General features: G+C 41.6%; 1 protein-coding gene across 6 annotated transcripts in view; it reads right to left on the bottom strand.

Moving 5' to 3' along the window:
* Positions 1–7,863: 7,863 nt before the first annotated feature.
* Positions 7,864–26,143, bottom strand: part of LOC119728708 (soluble scavenger receptor cysteine-rich domain-containing protein SSC5D-like) — a 58,853-nt gene continuing 40,573 nt past the window's right edge. For 2 of the 6 annotated variants that reach the window (XM_038201042.1, XM_038201043.1), the window contains exons 7-12: positions 21,252–21,539; positions 20,491–20,991; positions 15,177–15,356; positions 14,701–14,745; positions 13,480–13,609; positions 11,990–12,777 (exon numbers count right to left, since the gene is read on the bottom strand). In XM_038201042.1, coding sequence (XP_038056970.1) covers positions 12,141–12,777; positions 13,480–13,609; positions 14,701–14,745; positions 15,177–15,356; positions 20,491–20,991; positions 21,252–21,539 — 1,781 coding nt within the window. In that variant the 3' untranslated portion in view covers positions 11,990–12,140. Of the gene's footprint in view, positions 10,390–11,989; positions 12,778–13,479; positions 13,610–14,700; positions 14,746–15,176; positions 15,357–20,490; positions 20,992–21,251; positions 21,540–26,143 lie in introns of those variants that run through there. The other 4 variants (XR_005271128.1, XM_038201046.1, XM_038201045.1 and 1 more) reach the window with 4 other exon arrangements.

A 26,143-nucleotide genomic window follows, 5' to 3' on the forward strand; every position in this document is an offset into this window, starting at 1 on the left:
GAGAGATTGGTGGAAATGCGTATCCGAACATGTTTGTCCAGCTTATGGAAAGGGCGTCCATTGCCCACGCATGGGGATCGGGACTTCGTGCGCAGTATACCGGCAGATGGTTGTTGAGGGCTGATGCAAACAGATCTATGTGCGGGCGATCGAGCCTTTGAAAAATGTTCTGGACTACCGTTGGATGTAGCGTCCATTCTGTCGGGATTATTTTTCCCCTGGAGAGAGCATCTGCCATGAGGTTCAGCTTGCCAGCAATGTGAAGTGCCGTCAACGTTATGTCGTTCGTGGTGCACCACATTAGGAGATCCCAAGTGTGAAGACAAAGCTGAGGGGACCGTGTGCCTCCTTGACGGTTTATGTAGGAGACAACGGTGGAGTTGTCGGACTTTACTAGCACTGCATGACCTTTTATCGTGCGCTGGAAGTGGATCAGTGCTTTTCTGACAGCCAGCAGCTCGAGAACGTTGATATGGAGGACCCTCTCGTCTGGGTTCCAATTCCCCGCAACTGGTTCTGTGCCGAGATGCGCCCCCCAGCCGTGGTTGGAAGCATCCGTTATTAAGGTCATTTTCGGTTTGGTTGGAATGAAAGACAGACCTATGTTGAGGTTGGATGGATTCAGCCACCAACGTAGATGTGGATGAATATCTTGAACGACTGGTACGAGATGAGTTATTGAATGCAGTTTTGGCCGATAGTGGGCAAGAAGATGGAGCTGAATGGGTCGCATCCTTAGTCTGCACCACGGGACTATGTCCACCATACTGGCCATGAGCCCCAGAAGACGTAACCATGCTATGGCCGGGGCTATTTTGGCAGGCAGAAAAAGTGTTACACATTCTATTAGGTTGTGAATTCTTTCCTGTGTAGGTACAGCTACGCCCTGCAGGAGATCCAACTCGGCCCCTAAATAGACTGGCCGTGTGGAAGGTTCCAGATGAGACTTTTTCTGATTTATCAGAAAACCCAACCGGACTGTTAGTTCTTGCGTTAGTCTGATTGCCCTTAGAGTCTCCTCTCTGGTTGAGCCCACGACGAGCCAATCGTCGAGGTAAACAAAAATCTGAATGTTCCTTTTCCGCAGAATTGATGCAACAGTTTTTGCTATTCTTGTAAACACCTTTGGGGCTGTTGAAAGGCCGAATGGAAGGCAACTGAACTCGTAAGTTTTTCCGTCGTACTGAAACCGAAGGAAGTGAACATGGTCCTTTGAAATTGGGACATGTAGGTATGCATCCTGTAAATCTAGTGAGGATGCCCAAGCTGGTACCGGTAGAGCCTCGAGGACTGTACGCAGCGTCTCCATCCTGAATCTTTTTGGCCGAAAAATACCTGTTTAAGGGTTTCAGATTCAGTATAGGACGCCACTCGCCGGGGTTCTTCTTTGGTGTTAGGAAGAATGACGAGTGGAATCCGTGCCTTATATCTCCCCGTTGAACCAGGTGAATTGCCTGTTTCTGGAGTAGGGTTTGAATTTCGTTTTCCAGTGCAAGGCGTTTTTGCTTGTCTGTTGGAATGGGAGTTGGATGTGGAGTAAAGCCCGATGGGGGTGTGCTTGTGAACTCTAATGCATACCCCTGCCTTATGGTGTCCTGTACCCACTTGTCTTGACAGGAAAGGGCCCAAATCTCTGCGAAATGTCTGAGACGGCCTCCTACTGGCCCTGTGTAGTAGGCCGTGGTAGTTGAATAGTCATTAACGCCAGGATCCCCGGCGGTAGCCTCCATAACTTGATTTAGGCCAGGGAGTGTATGAGGGTCGAAAGGTGCGCTCTCGCGAACCGGTGGATGTACTGGATGGATTTGATTTATCCGGATCCTGTGGACTAGGTTTGGATGTGAAGGCTCGGCCACGCCCACGAAAGGGCTTCAAAGGCTTACGGGGAAACCGCTGGCTACCAGTATTAGCAGGCTGTTTATCCCCCCTAACAGATGTCGTGCTTGCCCTTGTAGGCTTTCGCAGATTTATTTTGTCTGTAGCCTCCAAACGTTTGGCCTCGGCCTCCATGGCCTCTTGAAACTTCCCATTGAACAAATCTGTTCCCAAAAGGGGAAGTGATTCAAGGCGTGCCCTTGCTCCCTCTGATGGGAGAAAAATGGCATCCAGAACATTGGCCCTACGAGCTGTAGTAGCACACATGGAAACTCGAACAAACTGGTCCATGCAAATACGGAGACAATCGTCCAAGCAACGAAATGCTAGTTCTGTTGTCTCAGGAGATACTGGAGAGTCTGCTTCACACGAACAGACAAGAAACTCAGACAATAGTTGCAGAAAACAAGACACTCGCAACCCTGCTCGGGATGCTGTGTCAACTTTTGCAAGAGTATCCTCCATTTTATTTCTTTCACGGCTGACAAATGGAGATTTACGTGACGTACGGCCAGTAGAATCGGCCGCGATTTTATCTTTGACTGTATCTGACATAGCCGGGACTGAAAGAAATTCCTCAAAATCAGACCGCGGTACCCGAAACGGCCGTGTATCTCTCGTCGCAAGAGGGCGCCATTTCTTTACCGCCGCTAATGTCTTGATCCGATCGGCACAAGACCGATCAATCGGAAAGACCGGGAAATCCTGAGTCCGGGATTCAGCCGGGCCGGTACGTTTTTTGTAGGATCGGCGGCCACTTTCATCTGGCGTCGGGTCGTCGGCCGATGATATGTTGAGCACTCTGACCATGTCTTTCATCAAAACCCGTAATCTTTGGTCAGAAGCAGAAAGAGGTAACGAAATGGCAGACTCGTCATCGGACGAGACGACCGTGGGAAGTTTGGGCATTTCGCCCTCCTCCCGGCACTCGGGCTCAGCGAATTGATCTTTGTGACCCTCAGCTGAAGCCGATTGTTTATCTACGGCTGCACGGGGACGTGGACGGTTGTCAGAATCCGAAGATAAATTATCGGAGGGAAAAACTGACATCTGATCACCGGACTCATGATCCTGTGAAGGGCTAACAGTAACTGGTTCGTTAACCGAAGTTTGCCCAATCGGTTTAGGAACCAACGATGTTATCGTAGCCGATAATTGCTGGAAACCCTGTAACAACATTTGTTTTATGTTGTCGGATCGAGAGCTCCGGCGACGCGAGCGTCGGGAGCCCGAAGAATAGCTCGAGACGGACTCCACCGAAGAGGAACTGGAGCTATAATAACGGCGCCGGAGTTTCTTGTGATGGCGGTGCTTACCTTTCAAAACCGTATCTCTCCGGCTCCGGTGAGTCCCGGGCGACCCGGTTTCCATCTGGGTCGGATCTGTATCCCGGAAATTACCCGGATCGTCTCGGTCCGGCGTAATATTTCCGGCACCGGGGGCTAAGGGTGCGGAGGACGTCTGCTCGTCCCCGGTTCGGCCCACTTTCTTACCGCACGCTTTGCCGGAAGACGGGACTAGGGGTCCGGAAGGAGCCACCCTGTTATCCCTCTCCGGGGCACCGGAGGCTAGAGGCCCGGAAGGCATAGCTCCGGACCCGGCGGCGTGGTCCGATTTTTTGCTTTTCTTTTTACCGGGAGTAGAGGCTAGAGGCCCGGCAGGCGTAGCCCTATTCCCTGCACCCGGTGTACCGGAGGCCAGAGGCCCGGAAAGCGTGTCTCCGGTACATGGGTGGCTTGGTCGGTTGCTGTCTGAAGTACGCATGGGGACTGGAGGCCCGGAAGGCGCAGCCCCAGCGTATTTGGTATTCTTACCGGGGGCCAGAGGCCCGGAAAGCGTGTCCCCGGTAAGTGACTTAGGTGTACCCAATTTTTTCTTGGTCGATCGTTTGCGTTGTGATGACCCGGGAGAATTACTCACTGCCGAGTCCACCGATGGCGACCGTGAATTAAGCCAAGCCGAAACTGCGTCCCATTCGTCTTCTCCCCAAGTATGGCATACCTCGCAGGTATTTTCTGGGGTGCATGAACGGCAACGTGGGCATAAATCATGAGCGTCCACAGGTGCCCGGGGTTTAATGCGGCGACAAGCGCCGCACGTAACAAAATTGGGCGGGGTAATGCCGTGCTTAGTCTTGCGTGACTCCGCCATGATTCCACAACGAAACGATAGAACTGGTGATTTTCCAGTAACGAAAACGGCAAAGAAAATATCTAAGGAGTGGTATTTTTCTTCACAAGAAATGAAAAGACGACACACACTTTGTGTACAACTAATTTTAATGTTACTTTAATCAATACTTAGCGATATACGGAAGAAAAAGGCAAATCCTTCGGGAGCTTAAGAAATCTACGTCTCACTCGTGTGAGCGCTAGAGAAAAAGAGGACGAGGGTACCAGACTGATACAGGTACTGAGGGCCTGGGCGCTGAGGGCGCTATTTACTGTGGTATAAAACGCTAGCGATTGGGAGCCTTAGGCTAGAGAAATATGCAAATGTAAGGTTTAACAGGTAAGAGAGTCCCAGAAGTGGACACTTTGAAGTATGAGGTCCACTGAGAGAGAAACCAAGTGCTGGAGGTGGAAGAGTGGAATGATCACAGCAGGAGGTGCAGCAGAATAACCTGGATGGAGGACGATAGGCAGTGGGGATGGGCGTTGATGTCTGGAACCATCTACATGGAGGGTGCATTGAAGCTGAACCACTGAGCCTGTCAAGGGATTCAGCTTTTGCAGCCATGTAGCTTGGGTCTACCTGAGAAGTAGTTCAGGGCCCAGACATCGCCATGTGATGCAGCTTGCGTCATCCTGCCCCCATTGTTGGGACAGCAACCTAGCCCAGAACGTCGATGGAGAGATGGCGGGAGTGTGGAGGTTTAAGCACAACTGCAGCACAATGTTGTAAAAGTCTTGTGATTTAAAGAAAGATTTACAGCGCTGGCTGCGCTTTGCTGCCATGCGGCCACTGAGAAATAAAAACGGTATTATTCCATCTAAACTTGAAGAGCCTGTACTTCCCCAACCTCGTCCCCAGTGCTTACTTTATTTCCAACCGTGTTTCCAATAGTAAACCCTGGATAGGAAACTTTCTTCCTGTATCCTGATTGGATACCGCAATTGGCTAGTAATGGATTTTTATCGTGTACTTGGTGCTATATATTCACAACGTGCAGCACGTGTTTTCGCGATCATTCGTCCACGCCTTCTCGAAAATACTAATTTTCTTTCCAATTTGCTCATATTAATATGAAATATGATACTGCATGTTGTCTCGATAAGATCGTAACAGTTTGATTTCAAAAATCGTGTTTTCGTAACTCACGCCGGTTTTCCTACCTACCCTATTCTGACAGCCCCATCCTAATTTTTTTATTGGAAAAATGAGGAAAAATTACCCAAAACCATCACTTTCTACCTTTTGCCTTTGACTACAAGCAGACGCCTCCATATGATTGTACACAAAAAAATTGGCAAAAAAAATAATTTCCCTACCTACCTACCCTATTATCGAATGCCATGTAATCGGAAGCAGAACTATGGTTTTTTTTGGCCTCATCGACCTCTCAAAATCACCAGGGGTCAGATATTAAATGCCTCCACATCTGAAATTGGCTTCGTGGCATGAATCCCTAACAGCTTCATGCTTTTAGTCAGAAAAATGCACCATTCTTTCAATTAACATCCTCACTATTTCTGTTTCTTTTTATAAGAAACTTTGTTAAGCTATCTCTCATTTCTCAGCAAATTGCTGACAGATTTTGATGCAACAAATGATGGTTTTTGTCTTTTGAATGGTACTTCATTGTTTTTTTTGGTTTTTTTAAATTTATCTCAACAGAAACTTGGCATAATCTGGCTACCTCCCTCCCATGACCCAACTCGCATCAACCTCTTACCTCTCATATCAGCAAAAGCCTCTAGCAAGCAGTATCTGGCTTTATGGAGATGCTGGAAAGTAAAGTAAGTAAAGTTTGTCATGAGTGGAACTAATGTGGCCCATCAGGCCGCCCTTTATCCCCGGTTTTAGTAGTATGAAAAGACTGAGAATACTTCTATTCCCCCTGGACGGGATGTTAGTGCATCTCAAGTTACTTTCCAGCTAATGCTGGCACCCATTTATACTCCTGGGTGGAGAGAGGCAAGTGGGGATGAAGTAGCTTGCCCAAGGACACAACACTGGGAAGAGTGGTCATCTACATCCAATGTCCCAATAGTGCGTCAATCCGCCACAGGATACATTTTGCTCCCTCTGTACAGGAACTTGATTAAAGTCTACAAAACAAATACATTCTTTGTACACATGCTATGAGATATAACTAAATGCATCCCTTGCTTTCAAGTCACCAACCATTGTTTAATAAACTTCAATGTAACACCAAGGCTCAATACGTTAACTTAATGTACTCTTCTATTAAAAAAACCCATTATGGCTTGTACTATTAATTTTTAGGCTAAAGTTGGGAACTCTCAAATACAACAGCCCATTAGTATAACTTTTTGACTTAGGAGCCATTTTGTCTATTGTAGAAATTTTTTTTATATTTCAGATTGCTCAGACAAAATGAAGGGCCGGTCGCCACAAAAATTTAAAAAAATTAAAAACATTACTAGTCAAAATCGCTTTTTGCTTTAAAATCCAGTAATCAAAATCAAATTGACATCTCATAATTATGTTAATAATGCTGGTTTCTGCTACAAAATGTTGATCGAAACTAATAAAGAAGATTCAAGATTTCAACCACAAAATAAACAAATTACACTCTCATAATATTATAACTTTAATACCAATACAGGTTATATACGCTAACGTGGTTAACATCCACCCAAACTACTATCTCATTTCTTTTTAATGCCCCAAATCTGACAATTAAAAAAAACATTCACAGTTTAAAACTTAACAGTTTACAACCTTAAAATGTGCAGCTGAGGATATACAAACGCAAGCAGCAAATGATAATAAACCCTTTACACACATAACAAATGGTTTCAGGGGAGTAACTGAATTAGGTAACTGTTTCTATAACAATCTACACATTTTTTTTGACTTACTTACCTTAACAAAACACAGTAACTATCACTATATGCATTGAATCATAGTATTGGTACAAATATACTTGCAAAAAATAAAATCAGGAAAAATCACAGTGGTGTTGATTTACATATGATGTAATCAAGCGGAAAAATGCTAAAACATAACATTAAACAGATCTCTTCCACTAAAATGACAAAACAAAAACCAGGACAAGAATGTTCAAGAAGTGTAACGACATCCACATTCAATATTTGCTCTCAACTTCCACAAAAACGTTTCCATCCCCCTTTTGTTATGGCAGGAGGCATTGATGAGGGGTTGACCGCATGTCACAAGTTTCATGTCCATATTCCTTTCTTCAACATAGAGCAAACCAGTACATGAATACATGTACTATTGAATTTGCCGTATTTAAAAAAACACACCCCAAAACACCAACTTGAACGATATGGGTTCCGTTTATACAGGGTGTTTAAAAAAAAAGGTACTCCTACTTTTTATACAGGGTTAATATGGCCAGACTATATCTTTACTAGCAAAAAGCGTGGTGTCATCTTAAAGCAGAAGCTACATGCTTTTCAATATCTCAGTTGACCTTCAGGGGTCACGTATCATTGAGCACCAGTATCTTGAAAATGTGGTGCAAAATTGGGGTTGGTTCACTTTCATGTCGAACAAAATCAGCACAGTGTGCTGGAGGACTTTCGAGATGTTCTGACAAGAGCATTAAAAAATGCAAGACTCAGGTACTTGTTGATTCGTTTCACTCTAAAAGGGTCGGGGGGGGGGGGGGACGATGACGGGGGGGGGGGGGGGGGAGTCCGTCTTCCCCCCCCCCTAAAAGATGGTAAAAATAACCCGGCCCTTTAGGGTTAATTAACCTTTAGCGGTAGAATCGCATCAACGCAGCTTGTGAAATATTGTCCAATTACCAATGGATGCGGAACGCGCAAAATTTGAGACAAAAAAACTTACGAACAAGAATTCCATAGGGTTGTCTAAGGGGGTTGGTAAACAGCGATAGGTCAATTTTATTAATGAGTGAAACATTTTTAAGCATAAGTTTCTGATTTTCCCTCACTTGCCAAGGCACTCTCCTGGTCTCCCCTCTCCAAACACAGTTGACATCGACGCCGCATGTTGTCCACAGCTCACGGTATCTGGATCTTCTCACAAAATATCCACTTCGCACCAAAGCCAGTTACGCAAATCCTGCATGTTGCGCAGTAGGGTGCTGAACACTTTGTTCTTCAAATGACCCCCCCAAAAAAGTCACATGGCATGAGGTCTGGTGGCCTGGGGACTACCGGGGTGGCAAAGTCTCGTTTGTGAAAGCATTCCCACAGGCGATTTCGAACAGCAAGGAAATGGTGGGCTGGTGTGCCATCTTGAGCCCACCACAGATAAACTGAAGATTACATTTTCCTGGTGTTGCAAGTGGAAAGTTGAACTAGTACTCATGAATAAAATTCAAGATTATACAAGAACCTGAGTCTTCTTCAATTTTGTAAGTGGTTGTGCTCTTTCATCTTGAATGTCTTCCAGCACACTGTGTCGATATTGTTTGACAAGAAAGTGAACCAACCCCAATTTTGCACCATGTTTTCAAGAAAATGGAGCTCAATAATGCATGACCCTGGAAAGTAACCAAGGTATCATTGAAAAGCATGTAGCTTTTACTTTCTGCTGGTAAACATATATTCTGGCCGTATTAACCCTTTAAATTAGGATTATCTTTTTTTTTTTAAAACACCCAGTATATTAAAAGGGGAATACATTTGTGATGGCCGGTTTTAAACAAGTACGTGGATAATCTGTGAACAAGCTCCTACCGGGTTTTGAAAGTACTTGTTTAATGCCGGCAAAGCACATATTTATTCCTGTACCTTTCGGTCAAAAAATCAAAACAAGTCACAAATTATAAATTTCCAACGATTTTCTTTAACAAGTTTACTTCATGTTTTGTGAAACACCCCTCCAGCTTTATGGTATGTGCCTCACGTGAGTAGTACTAAAAATTTCTTTATATGGGCCTTATTCACAAGTCGGCCATATTGAATGTAAAGTGAGGTAAAATCTTCATTTTTAGAACTTGCGAAGAGAAATGAAAGTAATGACAAAGTTAATGACGCATTATACCAGTCTGCTCTAATGAATAATGTACAATTTGTGATTAAATATACCCTAATGTTTAAGTCACAAAAAATGAAAGTGAGGCTAGAATGTATAAATAATCTGGCATCCTCCCATGCAACAATTTTGCACACCCCCTAGGAAGTTAGGGTTAATAAAATACATTCAGGGAACCCGACCAAAATGGCTTTCTCGTGAATAAGTCCATGGAGATTCGCACACGCGTGGTGCATACTGCACAATGTGGCGCAGAACAAAGCAGTGCCGGGGAAAAGTGTATAAAACCAGTTGGTGTTTTATCAACCATTTAAAACCACCTATGTGACAGGCTCTTGACCAGTAGGAATGGGTAAACTGTCTTGAGTGTATATGAATTTCCTTTTGATGAATACTTAAATGACCACCACCACAGTTTTAAAGATAATGTACTAACAATGTTGGGAAACTTGTAACAGTATCCCATATAATAACTTGTGCTTAGACACGGTTTTACATTGGCATACTCATCCATCATCAGGTCATGCGACACACCTTCAACTTCATAGGATGTTGTGAATACATCTCTCCTTTACTCCAACACATCCTAAGGTAAGACAATCACAGTCTGTTTTTGTCAGTTGGATTTTGTGTCAGGAAGATTTGATATTGGGTACAGCACTGAGTATGCGAATAGCAAAAAAACAAAACAAAACCAACAATAACAAATGTCTTCAAAAGAATACAACTTTAAAATGTATTCTGCGATAAACTTTAGATTGTACACTACTATTGGTGTTTCTCATAGCGTACAACCTATAAATATAACATTACAATTGCCTTAAATGATTTTAGTAAAAATATATGTCCACGCATTATTTACAATTAATTTACACTATATATATCAGTCATATTTTCATTTGTAATCAATTGTAGTGTGAGTAGTACAGCAGCATATAATGAGTAAATTAAAACTGGGCATTAATTACAACAGATTTTGTTTAAAACGATGTCTGAAAAACTTGAAGTGATTGGGAGCAGGCAAGGATCGGGATCCATGAGTATGGGACAAAGAAGTAACTCTCAACCAAAACTAAAGAGGCACAAGACAAACCACCAAATTAAGACAGGTTGATTATTTTTTTTAGTTGCTGATTATCAAAAGATATTGTTGCTATAACTACATGAATCATTCAAGGTTATGGGTGATAGCAATGTACATGAAAGGTGACTGATTTTACAGGATTAATGATAAAAGCCTTTACCAAGCTGATGAAATGGTCCATTACCTTTTAAGCCAGGAATATCACCACAACTCACCAGAACATGTAAAGCATTTCTTCAGATGTTCACAGGCAGTTGTTAAATTTAGACCTTTGAAGTTATCAAAGGAAATGTTAGACATTGTCCAATCATTAATTTCTTAAATTTCCCCCCAAAAATATTAAGAACAACAAAACAAAACAATAATAAGTTTGCCAAGTCGCATCTTATGCCGAGTCAATTTGTCATTTAGTATAAAAAAACGCACATGATCAATTTGAACAAGATTGAAATTTTCAATCCAATTAACCATTTCTGGTCCCAATCCAATTAACCATTTCTGGTCAAGGAGATAATGAGCTGCATAAAAAGTGACTGACAGAAAAGGGAAAGATTAGCAAAAATGAAACATATCATGCAACTGTTTCCAGTTAATTTGCACTATTTAATGTTTATGCAAGTGAGTACTGTTTCAACATGACACCTTTATTAGAAAAAATGCAGCCCTTAAGCAGTGGCGGCGCCAGACTCTAAAATTTGGGGGGAAATTGGGGGGCAAGGAAATATTTTTGGGAGCAGTCAAAATAAAATCTGATGATATCCAAAATCTAATGGAAAAGTAAGGAAGAGCCCAATAAAATGGCAACCTAAAAGCCTGTGTATGCATGCGCATGCCCATTGTCAATGGTCCCGAAAAAAGCCACTAGAGCTGCAACTTAGAAGTGTAGTCATTTTTATGAATGAGAAATGGTATCAAAATGCAGAATGGTGTACATAACAAATGTACAACAAAGACGTTGGCTGCACACTATCTACGGCTGTGTTTATGCATGTGGCATGTTTAATAATGTTTATAATGCTTTCATTGGCCCAAAATGTGTCCACACAACCTCTCTATCTTCAACTTGTTACGAAAACAGGGAAGAAAATAAACAAAATGACTGTATTTGTAGATAAAGTATTGAGGGAAAATTGGGGGGGGGAAACTGGGGTAGGGGGCAAGGAAACAAATGCCCCCCCTCCCCCCCCCTGTCCGTAGCGCCGCCACTGGCCTTAAGAGACAACACAATGAAATACATCCACAGACGATTCCAGGTTAAATGATTTGTTACATAACATATTACAATGCAGCAGCGTAGCCAGGTTCTCACCCTAGGGGGGTGTGTGGGAGTGGCTTGAGGTTACAATGGGGGGGGGGGGGGCGCGCGACACCATCTTCCTATGGGGGTGCTGTTCATAACCTTTATCATGGTAAATGTTAGACAATAACTACAGCTATTTCCTTTCCACGGACGTTAAAATAAACAGCCACTCGCGAAAAGAAAGGGTTTTGGCGAAAAATACCCACAAAATCGCAGAAAAAGGGACTTTAAGGCCAAAAAAAAAAAAGTCTCCGGTTTCTGGTATGCGCGCGCGTCGCCGTAGCCATGCGCGTCGGCAAAATGAAAAAGTTTTTTTTTTCAATTAAAGATGATGTCTTAAAACCGCCAAACTCACTGGTTTGACTGGAATCCTGCTGCTGCACAATTTTAACGTGTTTTAGATTGGGTTATGGTCGAGAATAAGCTTTATGTGGCCTCTCTGGACTCCCATATATTTGCACTAAGTTTAGTCGGGCACCATTTGCAGTCATCAGCCGACATTTGAAGCAAAAAAATCAGCTTAAAAAAAAAAAAAAGCCGCGTCGCCGCACCACTTTTTGGGCAAGCTCCATACCAGAAACCGGAGACTTTTTTTTTTTTGGCCTAATTGCTGATTTGAAAAGGTTGAGCAACTTATTTTGGAAATTGTTTGCCTAAAATGGCATCATAAATTCAAGATGGCTGCTGCATTTGCATTTCATCAAATAATAAATGAAGCATTTAGTTTTCAAAGACGCTGAGCCGTGAGGAAATGCTCTGGCCAATACGCCTCGAAGAGTACCCTCCCTGGCTGGGATTAGATAAAGTATCTGACTGATCCTCGCTAATGAGGGCGGCATTGGACCCAGTATCTGGACTATCCGGTGGGGGCTGATCAGAACGCGCTACTGGGATGGTAGGTTGAAGGTAGAGTGGAGGTGGCACTGGTGCAAGGGGCACTGGGTTGCTAGGGGTGATTTCAGTGTTAGTACCTCCAACTGGAGGTGGGGGAGGGGCCACAGGGGGAGCAGGGGGAGGAGTACGGGGAGGGTATTCAGCCAGCAGTCCCCCCGTGGGAGTTGAGTAGACAAACGGACGGTAGACACTTACATCAGAATCATGAACAGGGTTCTCCATGACTGGGGTGCCCTCCACATTGGCCTCTGGGTTAGCAATGCCATTCTCCATGCCGTGGGCATCTGAGTCCGGTAGGGGTGAAGTCTCCTCAGGCGCTGGCACTTCCAAACCCTGTTCTGCCACAGGGTTGGCAACTTCATCTGGCTCGCCATTTTCTGAGTCAATGTTGATGAGGAATTGGTTGTCATCCATGCTATTGGTATCACCCATGCCAGCATCTGGCTGGTCTATAGACTTGGAGCTGCCAACAGATACAAATTGTTTTAACAAAATATTACAATTTCTCAAAGTCAGTCAATATTTTAGATGATGGTATATACATGTAAAATAGATAAATCTTTTGTTAAAACAACAGCTAACACCATACCAGCACACATCTAGCATATGAACCAACCCAAGTTGCAAGCATCAATGTTCCATCTCTTCAGGCCATTATTGTGGCAAGCGGCATTTACATGATGACCTAGCAATCAGCAATTTTGGGTGAATGTTAGGTCTGATTTATGAAAATACCATTAACTCAATAGGTAATTTTCAAAAACCCTTTCTGAATCCACCAAAATTACCAGTTAATTGTTATGGAATCAAGTCCCATGTATTGAGTACCAATAGCCTAGCTGTACCTTTATGCCTACTCTGTTCAGCCACGTATTAAAAACAAAGGGGAGGGGCCCAAGAAAAAGGATCACTTCTCGTACATCATTTCAACTCTTCCACAACCTGCACACATACCAACACACTCTGTGATTCTTTGTGTACTTACCAATTTTTCCATACGTTGTTATTTTTTGTGTATTTTCAACATTTTATGTTTTGTATAGGATCGTTCCTGTTTTTGTTGATGATGGGGTGGTGGAGGGGAGGGGAACAGTGTACCTTCCCAACTTCCTGAGCTGGGTCAAAGCCTATAAATTGAATATTAGTAGAAACCATTCCGACAAACCTGGTGTCAGCCTCCGTCTTCACATTGGCAGGTGCAGATTCCCCAGAGCGCTTGGCCCCAGAACTGCAACACATCATCATGCAGGTGATGACAAACACAGTCAGACAGATCAATACCAAGACAACAACACCTTTAAAAAAGGTCAAAGTTCAATGGTCATTTAAATTGTGAAAGGCCAACCCAATTTAAGCATCAGGTACTGCACGAAAGAAAAATATCATCAGACTTGTTGTGACTATAGGCTTCTGGTTTCACTCCACCAAATGTGGCTCACAGAAAATAACACAGAATCAGACAGAAAAAGCACCAGAAAAAGCGCTCAGGAGCAGGTTTTTTTTTCACTGGAAATGAAAGATTACGACCTCTAGGACAATTTTCTTTTGAATATTAACAGAGATAGCCGTATCATTTTTTTTTACATCCCCCCCCCAAACCACCCCTTAACCAGTTGTCAATCTCTTGGTCGAGGCCTAAATGTAGCCCCCCACCTTTATGGGAAATAGGCCCACAAGTTTGGGCTTTTTGTTAACCCTATAGGGCCGGGGGGGGGGGGGGGGGGGGGTGGAATCCGCCCCCCTTCAACATTTTCCGCGATGGCCTCTAAAAAATTTTTTTCGCAACCTGAGCTGTTCTGACTTTTTAGCCTCGAGCTTTGCGCATCTTTTGATACCAAAAACATAAAAATTGGACCACGGGTTGCCGCGTAGTGAAAAATTGTCATGAATAATTAATTAGCCTTAATTCTAAAACCTATTAACCTATAGTCATGAAATTTCTTGATCTTCAGAAATATGTATACAATCTGTCCCAAGTGTAGGCCGCAAGGAACTCTTATTCAAACTTACCTGTGGGATCACAAAATATTAAAGAGCTTGCATGCAGGAATTTACAGCTTTTTGGTGGTTTGCACCTTACATATCCTGCAGTTCTGAAGAGCATGTGACCTTGTCAAATGTCAATCTAAATTGTTCCTGATTTAAATCACAACCAAAATTCACCCAAGTCTATGAAATAAAATGACATTACCAGGGCAGTCTACATCTGTTGTAGGGCTGATAGTATGGAGTTTCAACCTTTCTAGTTATGAATTTTGACTAACTGCATACTTGCTTAGTGTCTCCCTGCACTGGAGATTCTACTTCTAAAGTTATGGAACTTTAGATTATGCTCAGTCTTTACAGCAAGCGTGCAATTGCTTAGATTATAACTTAGCTAACTTACACAGGATCACCACGGTGAAGATTGGTAATGGGGAACTTCCATCGTCTATTCAAATAAGGAAAAGTATAAACTGCAGGTAAGACAATGTTAAAGTAAAAAAAGTCAACACGACTCTGTTTGAGGAATGCTTCAGATATATACGTTTGTTTTTAAAATCAAAGTCGCAGTCGTAGTGACGGATACCATTGCTTCATTCCAGCTACAAATGTTTAATGCATTCTAAGCAAAGTTTTAATATCTATTTGGCCCTACTTAATTGGTAGGAATTGCTACAAAATAATTAAGCCTGATGTTTATGCATAGTTAAAACAACTTAAAATAATAGTGTTCTTTAAGGACAAGTGAAATTCATTCATTTTTGATTTTCCACCTGTTAGTTTATGTGGTTTGAATGAAATTTAAATGGGCTGAATAAATGTCACAATCTTTCGAAGTGTACCAATACAAAATTTTAGAAACAGGCCTTTCAACTGTACCTTGGCATTCCAAGTTTCTATCAAATCTCCCAGTAGATTGACACATGTAAACTCGCCCTCCAACTGGTCGGTAGCCCGCTCTGCAATCTAGTAAGTAGTCGTCTCCCTCGTACACGTAAGGTACAATGGCATCGGTGGAAGCAACGTTGGGAACATTAGGGACCAAACAGTGAGCTTTGTCTGAAAGAAAGTCACCTTATCTTCAGTATTCAGACTAGATCATTAGTATTGGAACCTATAAGTCAAGTTTCATCTTGCAATTAAAAACGAGAGTTAACTCTACAAGTAAAAGGTGAAAAAATGGCAGTGACCAACTAATAATCAAAAGCTTTTAACTTTAACTGTTGTGGAACTGAACGTTGGTGCTAGGACTGTATGAGGGAGTGAAATAGAGAAAGTGTCAGGGATTTCAGTTTTTCAATTAAGCACAATCTTGTGAACTTTTTGACTTTAGATGTAGTGTCTAAATTTCACCTAAAAATTAGATTTTGTTTTTAATTGCTATTTTTCAAGCAGCAACAAAAGTTGTCACTTTGAAAGAGACATCAACCCCAAACAAATTGGCCGCCATTAAGTTACAGAAAAATTACCTCACAAATTGTTATTTATTTGTGGCCCGACAATTAATGGAGTTCTCACAGGATGGACTGGTTCCCGCCCTCTGTTACAGTTGATACCATTGGGACTGGGAATCAGTCTTCTCATAGTAGGCCCGACAACCAATTTTCAGCAATGGTAAAAGGGTCTTGAAACAGCTACAGTTGGATAGATCTCATTGAGTGCTTTTCAAAAATGTATAACTTTATAGGATTTCAATTAGCCGTTTTTGAGTTACGATTAAAAAAAAAGTGCCAAATATTGACTATTTTTTGATAAAATAATTGATTTTTATGAAAAGTAATTAATTACGACTTTTGTGACGCTATATATTCAAAATTATAGCAACTTGAAGGTGTTAAAGTACCTTTGTACAATCTATGAAGGATGAACATGCAATTTTGAGAGTAAAACACCAACAGAAAATTCCTGTTTTTTAAAAATAGCGCGTCAAAATCCCACCATTGTTCATTTTTGTACAAAAAAGTATATTAAAAACTCACTTTAAAGTCATTTTTCTGAAATTATGCCATTTTTACTGGACAATAACTTTAGAAATTAATGCATTCTTTATTCTATTTTCGCAGAACTGAAAGGTTCTACAGGGTTTTGTCATCTACGAAGTTTCACAGGCACTGGTGACACATTTCGTGAGATACAGGACCACAAAATCAGAGTTTAAGGGAAAATCAGCATTTTAGGGAAAATCTTAAATTTTGAGTCCAAATTATGCAAATTTGACCTTAATGATATGCAAAATTGCCATAACTTGAGATATGTATGAGATCCAGGCCTGAAATTTGGCTGGTGTGTTCCTCAAGTGATAAACAACTCCACCACTAATATTTATTTGAAACTGGCTTATATTGTACTATTTATGTATGTAAATGTATGCAAATAAACTTTAATGCCCTAATTAATATTCAAAACTGCCATAACTTGAAGAGACAGTTGTTTTAATCCACCAAATTTGGGCAGTGTTTTTATGTGAACATATGCAGCAATGTACTCTTGGCATTACACTGAGTAAGTGTGTGCGACTATATGCAAATTAATTACTTCTAGCTAATTCATCAACAAAAGCATTTTGCACACAACCAACTGACCAATTTGAAAGCAAAATCAGCTTGTTATCCATTAATTGCAAGTAGTAATTGTTTTTATGATTTATTAAATAATTAGAAACTCATTTTAGATTTCACTAAAAACAAAAACGATCTTGAAAGACTGTCGTTGCCCTTGATCCCATACCTAGTCTCCATGCAGCGAGGTGCGGTGCTACGATCCATGCACAGCAGCGCGGAGAGCTCGACTTTCATTACGATATTGAACATGATATATGTGCATTTATACTGCTGTATTCTTAAGGGAATAACAGTGTGGGGAGCCGGTCTTCACTGCGTGATAATGACCGGGTGTGGGGGTGACCGCTGTTAATGGACCGAGACGAAGTCGAGGTCCATTAACAGCGGTCACCCCCACACCCGGTCATTATCACGCAGTGAAGACCGGCTCCCCACACTGTTATTCCCATTAATAAATACCTATATAACGAAATAAACAGTTAAAATGCTCCAATTTTGTGACTTTTTTCCGGATATTTCCAGACTTTATTTGTGTTCATGTTCATGGGCCATATTTTAGCTTAACAGTATAACGACGTAAACTCAACAGAAACTGCTGCCGTATCGAAACAAATTACAACAATGTTTTCGTATCTTTACCTGATGGAGGAAGCTGAGATCTCGTTTACACATTCCTTGTGTCCGGAATTACAAAGATGCTTGGTTTAGGGAAGGTAAATATGTCGGTGGGTGAAGTGTTTCAAAGAAAATAAATCGTAGATCTACGCTTTCGTCGTAAACATCCTCAGTATATACTGCACTGGTGTACGACAAACAATGTACGATGTCATTTCAAAATTTCCTTACGCGCGCGCACGCGGGTACGCACGCATCCCTAGCAACTGTGCTGCGTACGCGCGCGTCAGTCTCACGCGATGGGGGTTGAGCGCATGTGCAGTGCTCAATTGTTAAAAGCTACCGCAGGCCTGTTACTATATTTTGACCAATCACTGGCTTGCATGGGGCTGAACGGGGCTTGATCAATGCTGGTTCAGGGGCCATTTATTCGCTTGATCTTTGAAGCCGGTCCATTATCACCGTTAATGACCGGCCACGTGATCGAGTCTCGACCAATCAGAAACCATCAACTCTCCAAGGTATTTATTAATGTCATTTAATTGCCCCTGAACCATGAAAATGTATGAATTTGGTCGAGAAAAGAAATGAAACTTACAAAAAAAATACATGAAACGACGCAATTCAAGTCAATAAAGATAAACAGTGTTGACACTATGCGACGTTTGCACGTGCATAGCCCCATACAGTACATGTACACATAATATGCACATGCACACACAATCACTCCATGCCAACCGTGTGTGGTCAGCCAGCCGACCTCGTGTTTTGCAGGCATGTGTGCAGGCGCGCTGACCCGGTCTGTGTGCACTTGCAACACGGGTGCAGAGGCATTTTTTTTCCTCGGGAGGGGCAACTTTGGAGACGATTTTTACATGGATTAATGACACTTATTGGCAAAATTAAACCATATTTAATAGTGACTTCATATCCCCATTTTGTATATTCCGTATGCGCGTTCTGGAATTATGTGACATTGCTGCTTGTTTTGGGGAAAGACTTTTTTGGTAGGTTATAAAACCTCCCCCCTTTCAAAAAATGACTAACGCGCATACGTCACTGAAAAGATGACGTCTTCCTCTCTAAGTTGGTACCTGATTAATCAATCTACGATGGGGTTATCTGGGTAAAAATGGCATTTTAATGTAGCCCTCAGAGAAAAATGATGGGAACAAGTTCCAGGTTGGCATCGCGCCGCGTGCTGCAGTCCCATATTCAACTCGCCGTCAGGAAGTTATCTGTAGTCTTTACGAAATAAAATTTGCACACAAGACAAAAGGTATGAAAATGTTTATTATACACAAGTTTTAGCCATTTATGACACCTAAAACGGAAACTACAGTACTTTGAAACAGCCCACGACCCCGAGAATCAGCGTTGTCTAGGCCGTGCGTTGGGGCCATTCGGCGGGCCTACCCATAGAGATGATGTGATTTGTGTGCAAAGTCAGTGAAAACTAGATTTATGTTTGTGGACAAACATATGGATGTTTTGAATGCATGTTTGTGCCATGTCATAGACTGATAGGACATACATGTGCTGTAGAAAGTTGCAGAGTGATCAAAAGTGTTGTTCAGCAGAGAGCACACTGTTAAAATGCAACATCAATGTTGCGTCAGTGAGAAGCGAGACTTTGAAAATTGAACCTTTAGAAAGCAAGTGCTTGGCTAATTTTTACAGCTATTTCCATCGTAATTTTTCAAATAATTTTCATCGGTTTCATTTAAAAAAAATTATGACATACGATGTTGTTCATTGTAGACTCCCTTATTTTATCTGCTTATGATTATCGACTGGTGTGATGATAGTTCTGGAGAAGTTTAAGAAGTCTAAGTAGTGGTTTTTGTGAGATGATTTAAGGAAACACTATGATGAAATGCACTAGGCTTTGTGTAGCCCATGATGCATGGCATGCATAGTGTAACCATGTGCAGTACTTGTGCACAGTTGGTGCAGTCTAGAGTGGATTGCTATGTGTACATGAATTTCTATGATGTTTCGATGACAATTTTATTGGATCTTTCGAAGGTTTTAATCATTAGGAGCGGATTCTTACGTGAAACGTAATTTTTCCTTATGAAGTTTCTATAAGTTGGAGATTTGTGTTGTGCATCTAGGAACGGATTTGAGTGCATGGGTGCTCTAACACTGCACACTCTGTGGACCTCGTAACAATAGAGGTCCACAGGGTGCAGGAAGTGTGAACGTTTTGTGGACTTACTCACGTCCACACAACGTTTCCCCCTCTGTGAAAAAGCCTTTTTAGAGGCATTTTGGGGGTTAGGAAACTGAAGAGGAACAGTGTGCAAAACCATGATCAAAAGTTTGGGTTGAAAATGTGTTCACAGTGCACCTAAAATTGTTTTTCTCTGTTTTTTTTATTAACTGCATGAATACAAAGGAATGTCCACATGAGGTATGGAAGGTATGTGTGGGTGTGCCAAATTCCATGGGGCTACTGATCCAAAAACATCAGTAAGCAAATTAATCTGCTCAGCCATAATCAGTTGAGCAACAGTCACAAATTATTAGTCATATACACTGCATGGCATTTTGCTTGGTCTCCTGTTTTTTTTATTTAGTATTTCCTGTGCTGAGCAACGTCTGTTGCTTAGCAGCATATGAAATTGTTACATCATGCTGTCAACTCAACAACACCAGGCAGTAATGTACCACCCTATGTGTTCCAGTATGAGTCCATTTGTAGGTTCAAACCCCTTATAATAGGGCCATTAGAAATAGTATGTTTATGGAATACGTATAGGGCTCAGAAAAACTTTTTAAATCACCATTTTGTGAGGTTATTTCACGAAACCCACATACATACAGTATGTTAACATTTTCATGTGCAATGCACATTGCCCAAAGTGTGCCAGATGAGGTAGATGTGCCAGATGAGGTGTGACAGCATGAGGTAACATACGCATGCAAAATGGTGATTTAACGTACACTATTTTCTGATTGGCATACATATCCCGCACGCATACTATTTCTTATGGTGATTTTAAGTAAGGTACCTCTCAAGGTTGCAGAGATGGAGTAAGTACGGTTGAGAGCAGTGGCATTGACCGTGTCCCTCTTCTCCATGATGGAGCCAGCTACACTTCCATCTTCAAGATTCCATCTCATCCAAAGTGTGGCTTCCTCATCTGATGAGATTACATCGCTGAACATCAGTGGTGAGGTCTGAAAGCGGATTCCCATCACATCCCCAGGACCAAAAGGAAGCCAGTCATCCCTGTTGAGTGAAACTGATGCAATCCCCGGGTGTGCTCCTTCTAGAGCGGCCGTGGCAGATAAGCTGTACAGCCACTCATCTGTGTCTCCATTGTGATTAGGTTGCCATATACTGACTTCCAATGCATGGTCGCCAGCAGAAAAATAACTAATGTTGGTCAAGAAACCACTGCAGTTGAAGGGATTGCCAGTGTTGATGAGAAGAATGTCAGTCATTGTTTCGCTACCCGTTCTGTTTTCCAGAGGAGCCCCCTGATAAGCAGGACACATCATGACCGTATCTGTATCAGACAAATGCACAAATCGAGCAATGACATAGTTTGTGTGGTCAAAAAAGTTAGTTAGTAATGAACATTGAGTGTTCTTGTAATGCCTGCTTGTCATGCCTGATAGTATGTTCACCAAACATGCCAAATGTAAAACATGCCACTCAGCATAGCTACTAGACCCTCCAAGTAGCTCAATAGTGTAGAATTTAGTACTGGCTGAATGTGATCTGAAAGGAAAAGAAACTATAGAGGGACTAACATAAGGTTAATACCTTGGTCATCAATTGTACTAGTTGGTGGTTCCGAGGTGCTATCAATGGCCAGCACATCGGTACTCATTATAGCATCTGGACTGGGAGTCGTCCATGAATCCGGAGAGTCTGTGGGCTGACCAATAGTAGGGCCAACTGGAGGCAAGGTCTGTGGCTGTGGAGCATCGGTTTGGGGAGCTGTCAGGGGGATGGTTGGTGGGTCAATTGGTGGGTCAGTTGGTGGGTCAGTTGCTGGCACAGTAGGAGGCACAGTTGAAGGTACAGTAGGGGGTTCGGTAGGAAGTTCCACTGAAAGGACATGGACATGAAAAATTCATTAACAAGGGAATAAATGTTTGCCTGGCCAGTTTAAAACACTCTGTTTAAGACCGATTTGAGTCTGGATGCTGATAATTACCCGAACAGAATGCGAGGGTAATTAAGATTAAAACACAATCACAGGAATATGTAATGTTGGACTCGCAATTATCAACATCCAGACTCCAACTGGTCAAAATATATAAATTTCCAACAATTTTGGTCAACAATGTTGCTTCATGTTTTTTGGGATACCCCCCAGTCTCACGAGTAGTGGTAAACAACTCCTTATGTGAAGATTGGCGCGCGCATCGCGTGTACAGCACGATGTGGAACAGAATGCAGCTGTGCCAGTGTGTTACGATATGAAATGCTGACTTGGTGGATGCATTGCGCATGCCTACATGAGGATTGTGAACATTCAACAAATAAAATGAAAAATGGCACCAGATTTCATAGGAGTCCAAATTTGATGTGACACTTATCATGCATTTAAAACTGGCAACGTGACGGGCTCTCTACCAATAGAAATGGCTCAACTGTCTCAACTCATCCCATTTATTGGCTCAACTGTCGAGTCATTAGGTCAAGAAGGTTGAGTCGAGTCGAGGCGAGTCAAATATTTAGCTCGAGTCAATTCGAGTCACGAATATTTGCACACTATATAACAAATAAAGACATGGGAGTCATTTGTATCACTAATAGTGAACAAGAAGTGAAACTTCGATCTTATATAGGCTGTCTGGTTTGGCTTCGGGTCTATTTTTTTGGCTGCATGACCGCTGACATCAAAACCAAACTGCGTTAAATACAAAACTGTTTCGGATTTTTTAAACAGTTGGCATGTATCTATTTAATTTTTAAAAGGAGGGCATAAATTTAGCCGGCGTTCAAATCCAAGAGCTATATAAAAAATCACCCAAAGCCAATGCTGAAAACAGGAATTAGAAAATGTGTTTTAAGTCGGCTCTGGGATAGTATTTTTGTGCGTTCCAAAACCACAAGGTGGGAGTCTGTGACACGTATGTTTGTACACGACATCAACAAGCGGTTGCTGTACCGCACTGTATTTGCAAAGTGACATGAACATAAATTTGCTAAGTCATTGCAAACATTTTTTGCTTTTATTTTTGCGACTCGAGTCCTTTTAGCCTTTGCTCAAGTCGAGTCTTCTCATGAGGGACTCGAGTTGAGTCAAGTCATTTCCTCGCAGTGACTCGAGTCGAGTCGAGTCATTAGGGACTCGAGTCGAATCACCAAAAATTGAGACTCGAGTAAAACTAGAGTCTAGTCAGTGACTAGTATTAGTTTCATATATTTCAGATAAGTGAAGGTGCTTAGATACCTACAAGTACTTTTACTTTGGACTTAATATGGTTCTTTACATACTATGTGTACTAGTACTAGTCGCGTGATGGTGAACGCTATCAGCTGATGATCGCAGAACGCTGAAACCTTTTGGGTGCAGTTTAAAGTCTTCAAGCAAGTTTGCGATAAAGCGTGCAACATACGCATGATGTGCGCAAAATTCAAATGTTGGATGTAATGCAGTGGCAAAAGGGAACAAATTTATATTTATAGCAAGATAAATAGCAACATTTATAGAAAGATACAAGCTTGAAAAAAAAAGCTTGAAAAAAAAAAAAAACCACCCCCCCAAAAAAAACCCGCGTCGCCGCATCAATTCCGCAAGATACAAGCTTGAAATAAAAAGCTTGGAAAAAAAAAGTCACCCCCCCCAAAAAAAACCCCGCGTCGCCGCATCAATTCCGCAAAATGAAAGTGTTTCAATTAGTATTTCCTTTATTGCAAATCTTCACAGCGAGTGGTGATATTGGTAATAATTGAGTGAGGTGGTTACTGAAAGTAGCGAGGTGGGCCGCCTCAAGTTTGAATGGGCAGGGGAAACACTGCGTTGTGCATGTACTGGTATTGTTCCGAATTGCTTGCGCTACAGAGCTGGATTCAAACAGTTTGGGAAGGGGTAGTTTGGAAAAGTGCTAGTAAATATTCAACTAATTTTGTATTCAAACAGAAGTACTGGTACATTTTAATCGTATTAGATTAAATTAATCAATTATCACTTAAAATCAAGCAGAATCTGTGGGAGAGGTGTTATAAAACAAATACTGACTGCTTTATCTCGTGGTGTAGTAAAACTAGCCTCCCTCGGTGATCCATGGAGCATTCTATTTTCCCTCAGCTTCGCCTCGGGAAAAATAGAATACTTCATGGATCACTGGTACGAGGGAGGCTATAGTTCTATTACACTACATTAAGCAGTCAATGTTTGTTCAATGTTTGTATTACATACTGCTGTTGGAGTTTGGCAGGTTTAAAATCAGTATTCAGTCAGTCATGATTTTATTAGTTTATAGTAGTGAAAAAAAAGTTTTAACACACACTTCATACAACTGTAGACGATAGGACTGTATGTCACTTTGGAGTGGTGATTCTCTTTATACATTTTTTTCGATTTGTGAGTTTTTGCATCGGGGGGGGGGGGGGAACTTGGGGTGGCCTCATTTTATGTAAGTACACTCAATGAGTTTTAAAAACAAAAAAGTTGGGTTGGGGAGCACAAGTGGGGGAGAGGGAAAAGCTCATTTCTGGGTAGCCATTTGACGTTTTGATGATGATGGCAATGACAGTGATGACAATGACGCTTTTAAAAATGTTTTTATCATAACAAATTTGGTCATAATCATCACTAAGTTTGCACCTTTGCCATATTATTACATATATTTTAAGTTGAAAGTTGCAAGTATCCTTGCCCATTAATTTAAAGGGTAGGATTTCGCTTAGATACCGGAAATACATGCCTTCTAAATATATGAACACAGCTTGTTCAAGACTTGTGTCCGTCAAAGAAGAGGGAGAAACCGGTGCTTTAGGCCAACTTTTTAGGTAGAGTCACACCATTATGATCCCTATTGTACATAAAGCCTATGTCCTAACAGGACAATTTCGGTGAACCTCAAGCAAGGGTTTACAAAAGCTGCATACCAATCCCATCTTCATTTGCCACGCTATGTTCAATTTGCTGATTTTTTGGCTGTTTCGGCACTTTTGCCGAAACAGCCTTTGTTTTCGTTAAGATTTTTTTTTTTTCTTTTTTTTTTTTTTCTTTTTCAGTCATTTTGCCCATAGCATTTGTACACGTTTTTTTGTCACCGGCACTTTGGGCACTAACATCAATCCGATTGACTTTATACTTTGCACGCACTTAGACCAGCATCTGAAGTTGTGTGCCGAACATTGACGTCATCGTGACGTCATCGACTAATTTATTATAGAATTTTGAATATTTAATTTTTCCCATAGACTTTGTACACAGAAATCGAAAAAAAATTGTCGATTTTCAAAGGGAATTTTTGACTCTTTGCCAGTAATTCATTTGCACCAATCTTTGTCCAAGCAAAGACCCTAATTCAAACAACATTGTGTAATGATGACGTCATGATGACGTCATCCGGTGTGTATTTATAGGCAATTAAATTGTGACACTTTTAATATTTAAAAATGCATAAGAAATCAACCGTACGCGTCCGCAGCATTCTGTTACCGGCAAGTGGTAGAGTAGGTTGAGGTCTTTATTTCATTCAGTGTGCGTGAAATCACGTGACCCTTGCTTCCGGTCGAAAAAGGCCAAAACCGGAAGTGGCTTATTATTTGAAAATGGTAATAGATATGAACTTGCTTTTAACGGTGTTAGTCTCTTGGCTAAAAGTATTCTTCAAATCATCTACCAATGACGTCATGCAATCTTCGAGCGCCCTCTAGCGTCAGGTTGAAAATTTGCAAAAATGTATTTTGAATAGATGTCTGTAGCGAAGTTTGTCGGAATCGCCTAAATATTAGTGTATATGATGACCTTGACCCACTTAAGACGTGTGCGAAGTTTTAGGCGGATGACGTCATCAGACCGGAAGTTATAATAAAAAGACCCTTTTTCATTTGAAAATTCCTGAAAAATCAACCATGGCAGTTTTTATGTTAGTTTTTACTTTAAAGGGAATATACATCATTTGCTTTTGCTGTGATTTTCAGAAATGGATGGAATTGGGGGGTTGGAAATATATAGCAAATATAGTTACACTGACTTTTTGAGGTTTTGGGTTCGAAAATGCAATAAAAACCAAGAAAAACGATCATTTTCCTGTAGTCTGGTTCCCTGACTCCATATAAGAAGAAACAGAGCAGTTTACATACATTGGGGAATTGTAAGGTCAGGGAACCAGTCTAGCTGGCTCGTACCCGTTCATAGGTTTGTAATCGATTGCAAACAAGTGCGATGGTCAATTGGGGCCAGTATTTGAAAAAAAGCCAGTTGTTTCCAACGCTGATCGGCCGATCAGCGTTGGAAATTGATACAAAAATACCACTTTTCTTGAAAATGACAGTATACCAGGTGCCACGATTTTACAGGGTGCTTTACACTGTCATTCACTAACAGCCCAGCAAGTTATTTCAAAATGATTTGGTAGTTTTATTTTTTGATGTTTGCAAATGTTGTATTTTCCCTTTAATTGTCGATTTAAGGGTAGGTCTAACACATTTCAAAGTTTCAAGGCAATAAGCGAACTCGGACATGC

This window comes from Patiria miniata, unplaced genomic scaffold, assembly GCF_015706575.1.
Source record: "Patiria miniata isolate m_02_andy unplaced genomic scaffold, ASM1570657v1 HiC_scaffold_20, whole genome shotgun sequence".
Classification (NCBI taxonomy): domain Eukaryota; kingdom Metazoa; phylum Echinodermata; class Asteroidea; order Valvatida; family Asterinidae; genus Patiria; species Patiria miniata.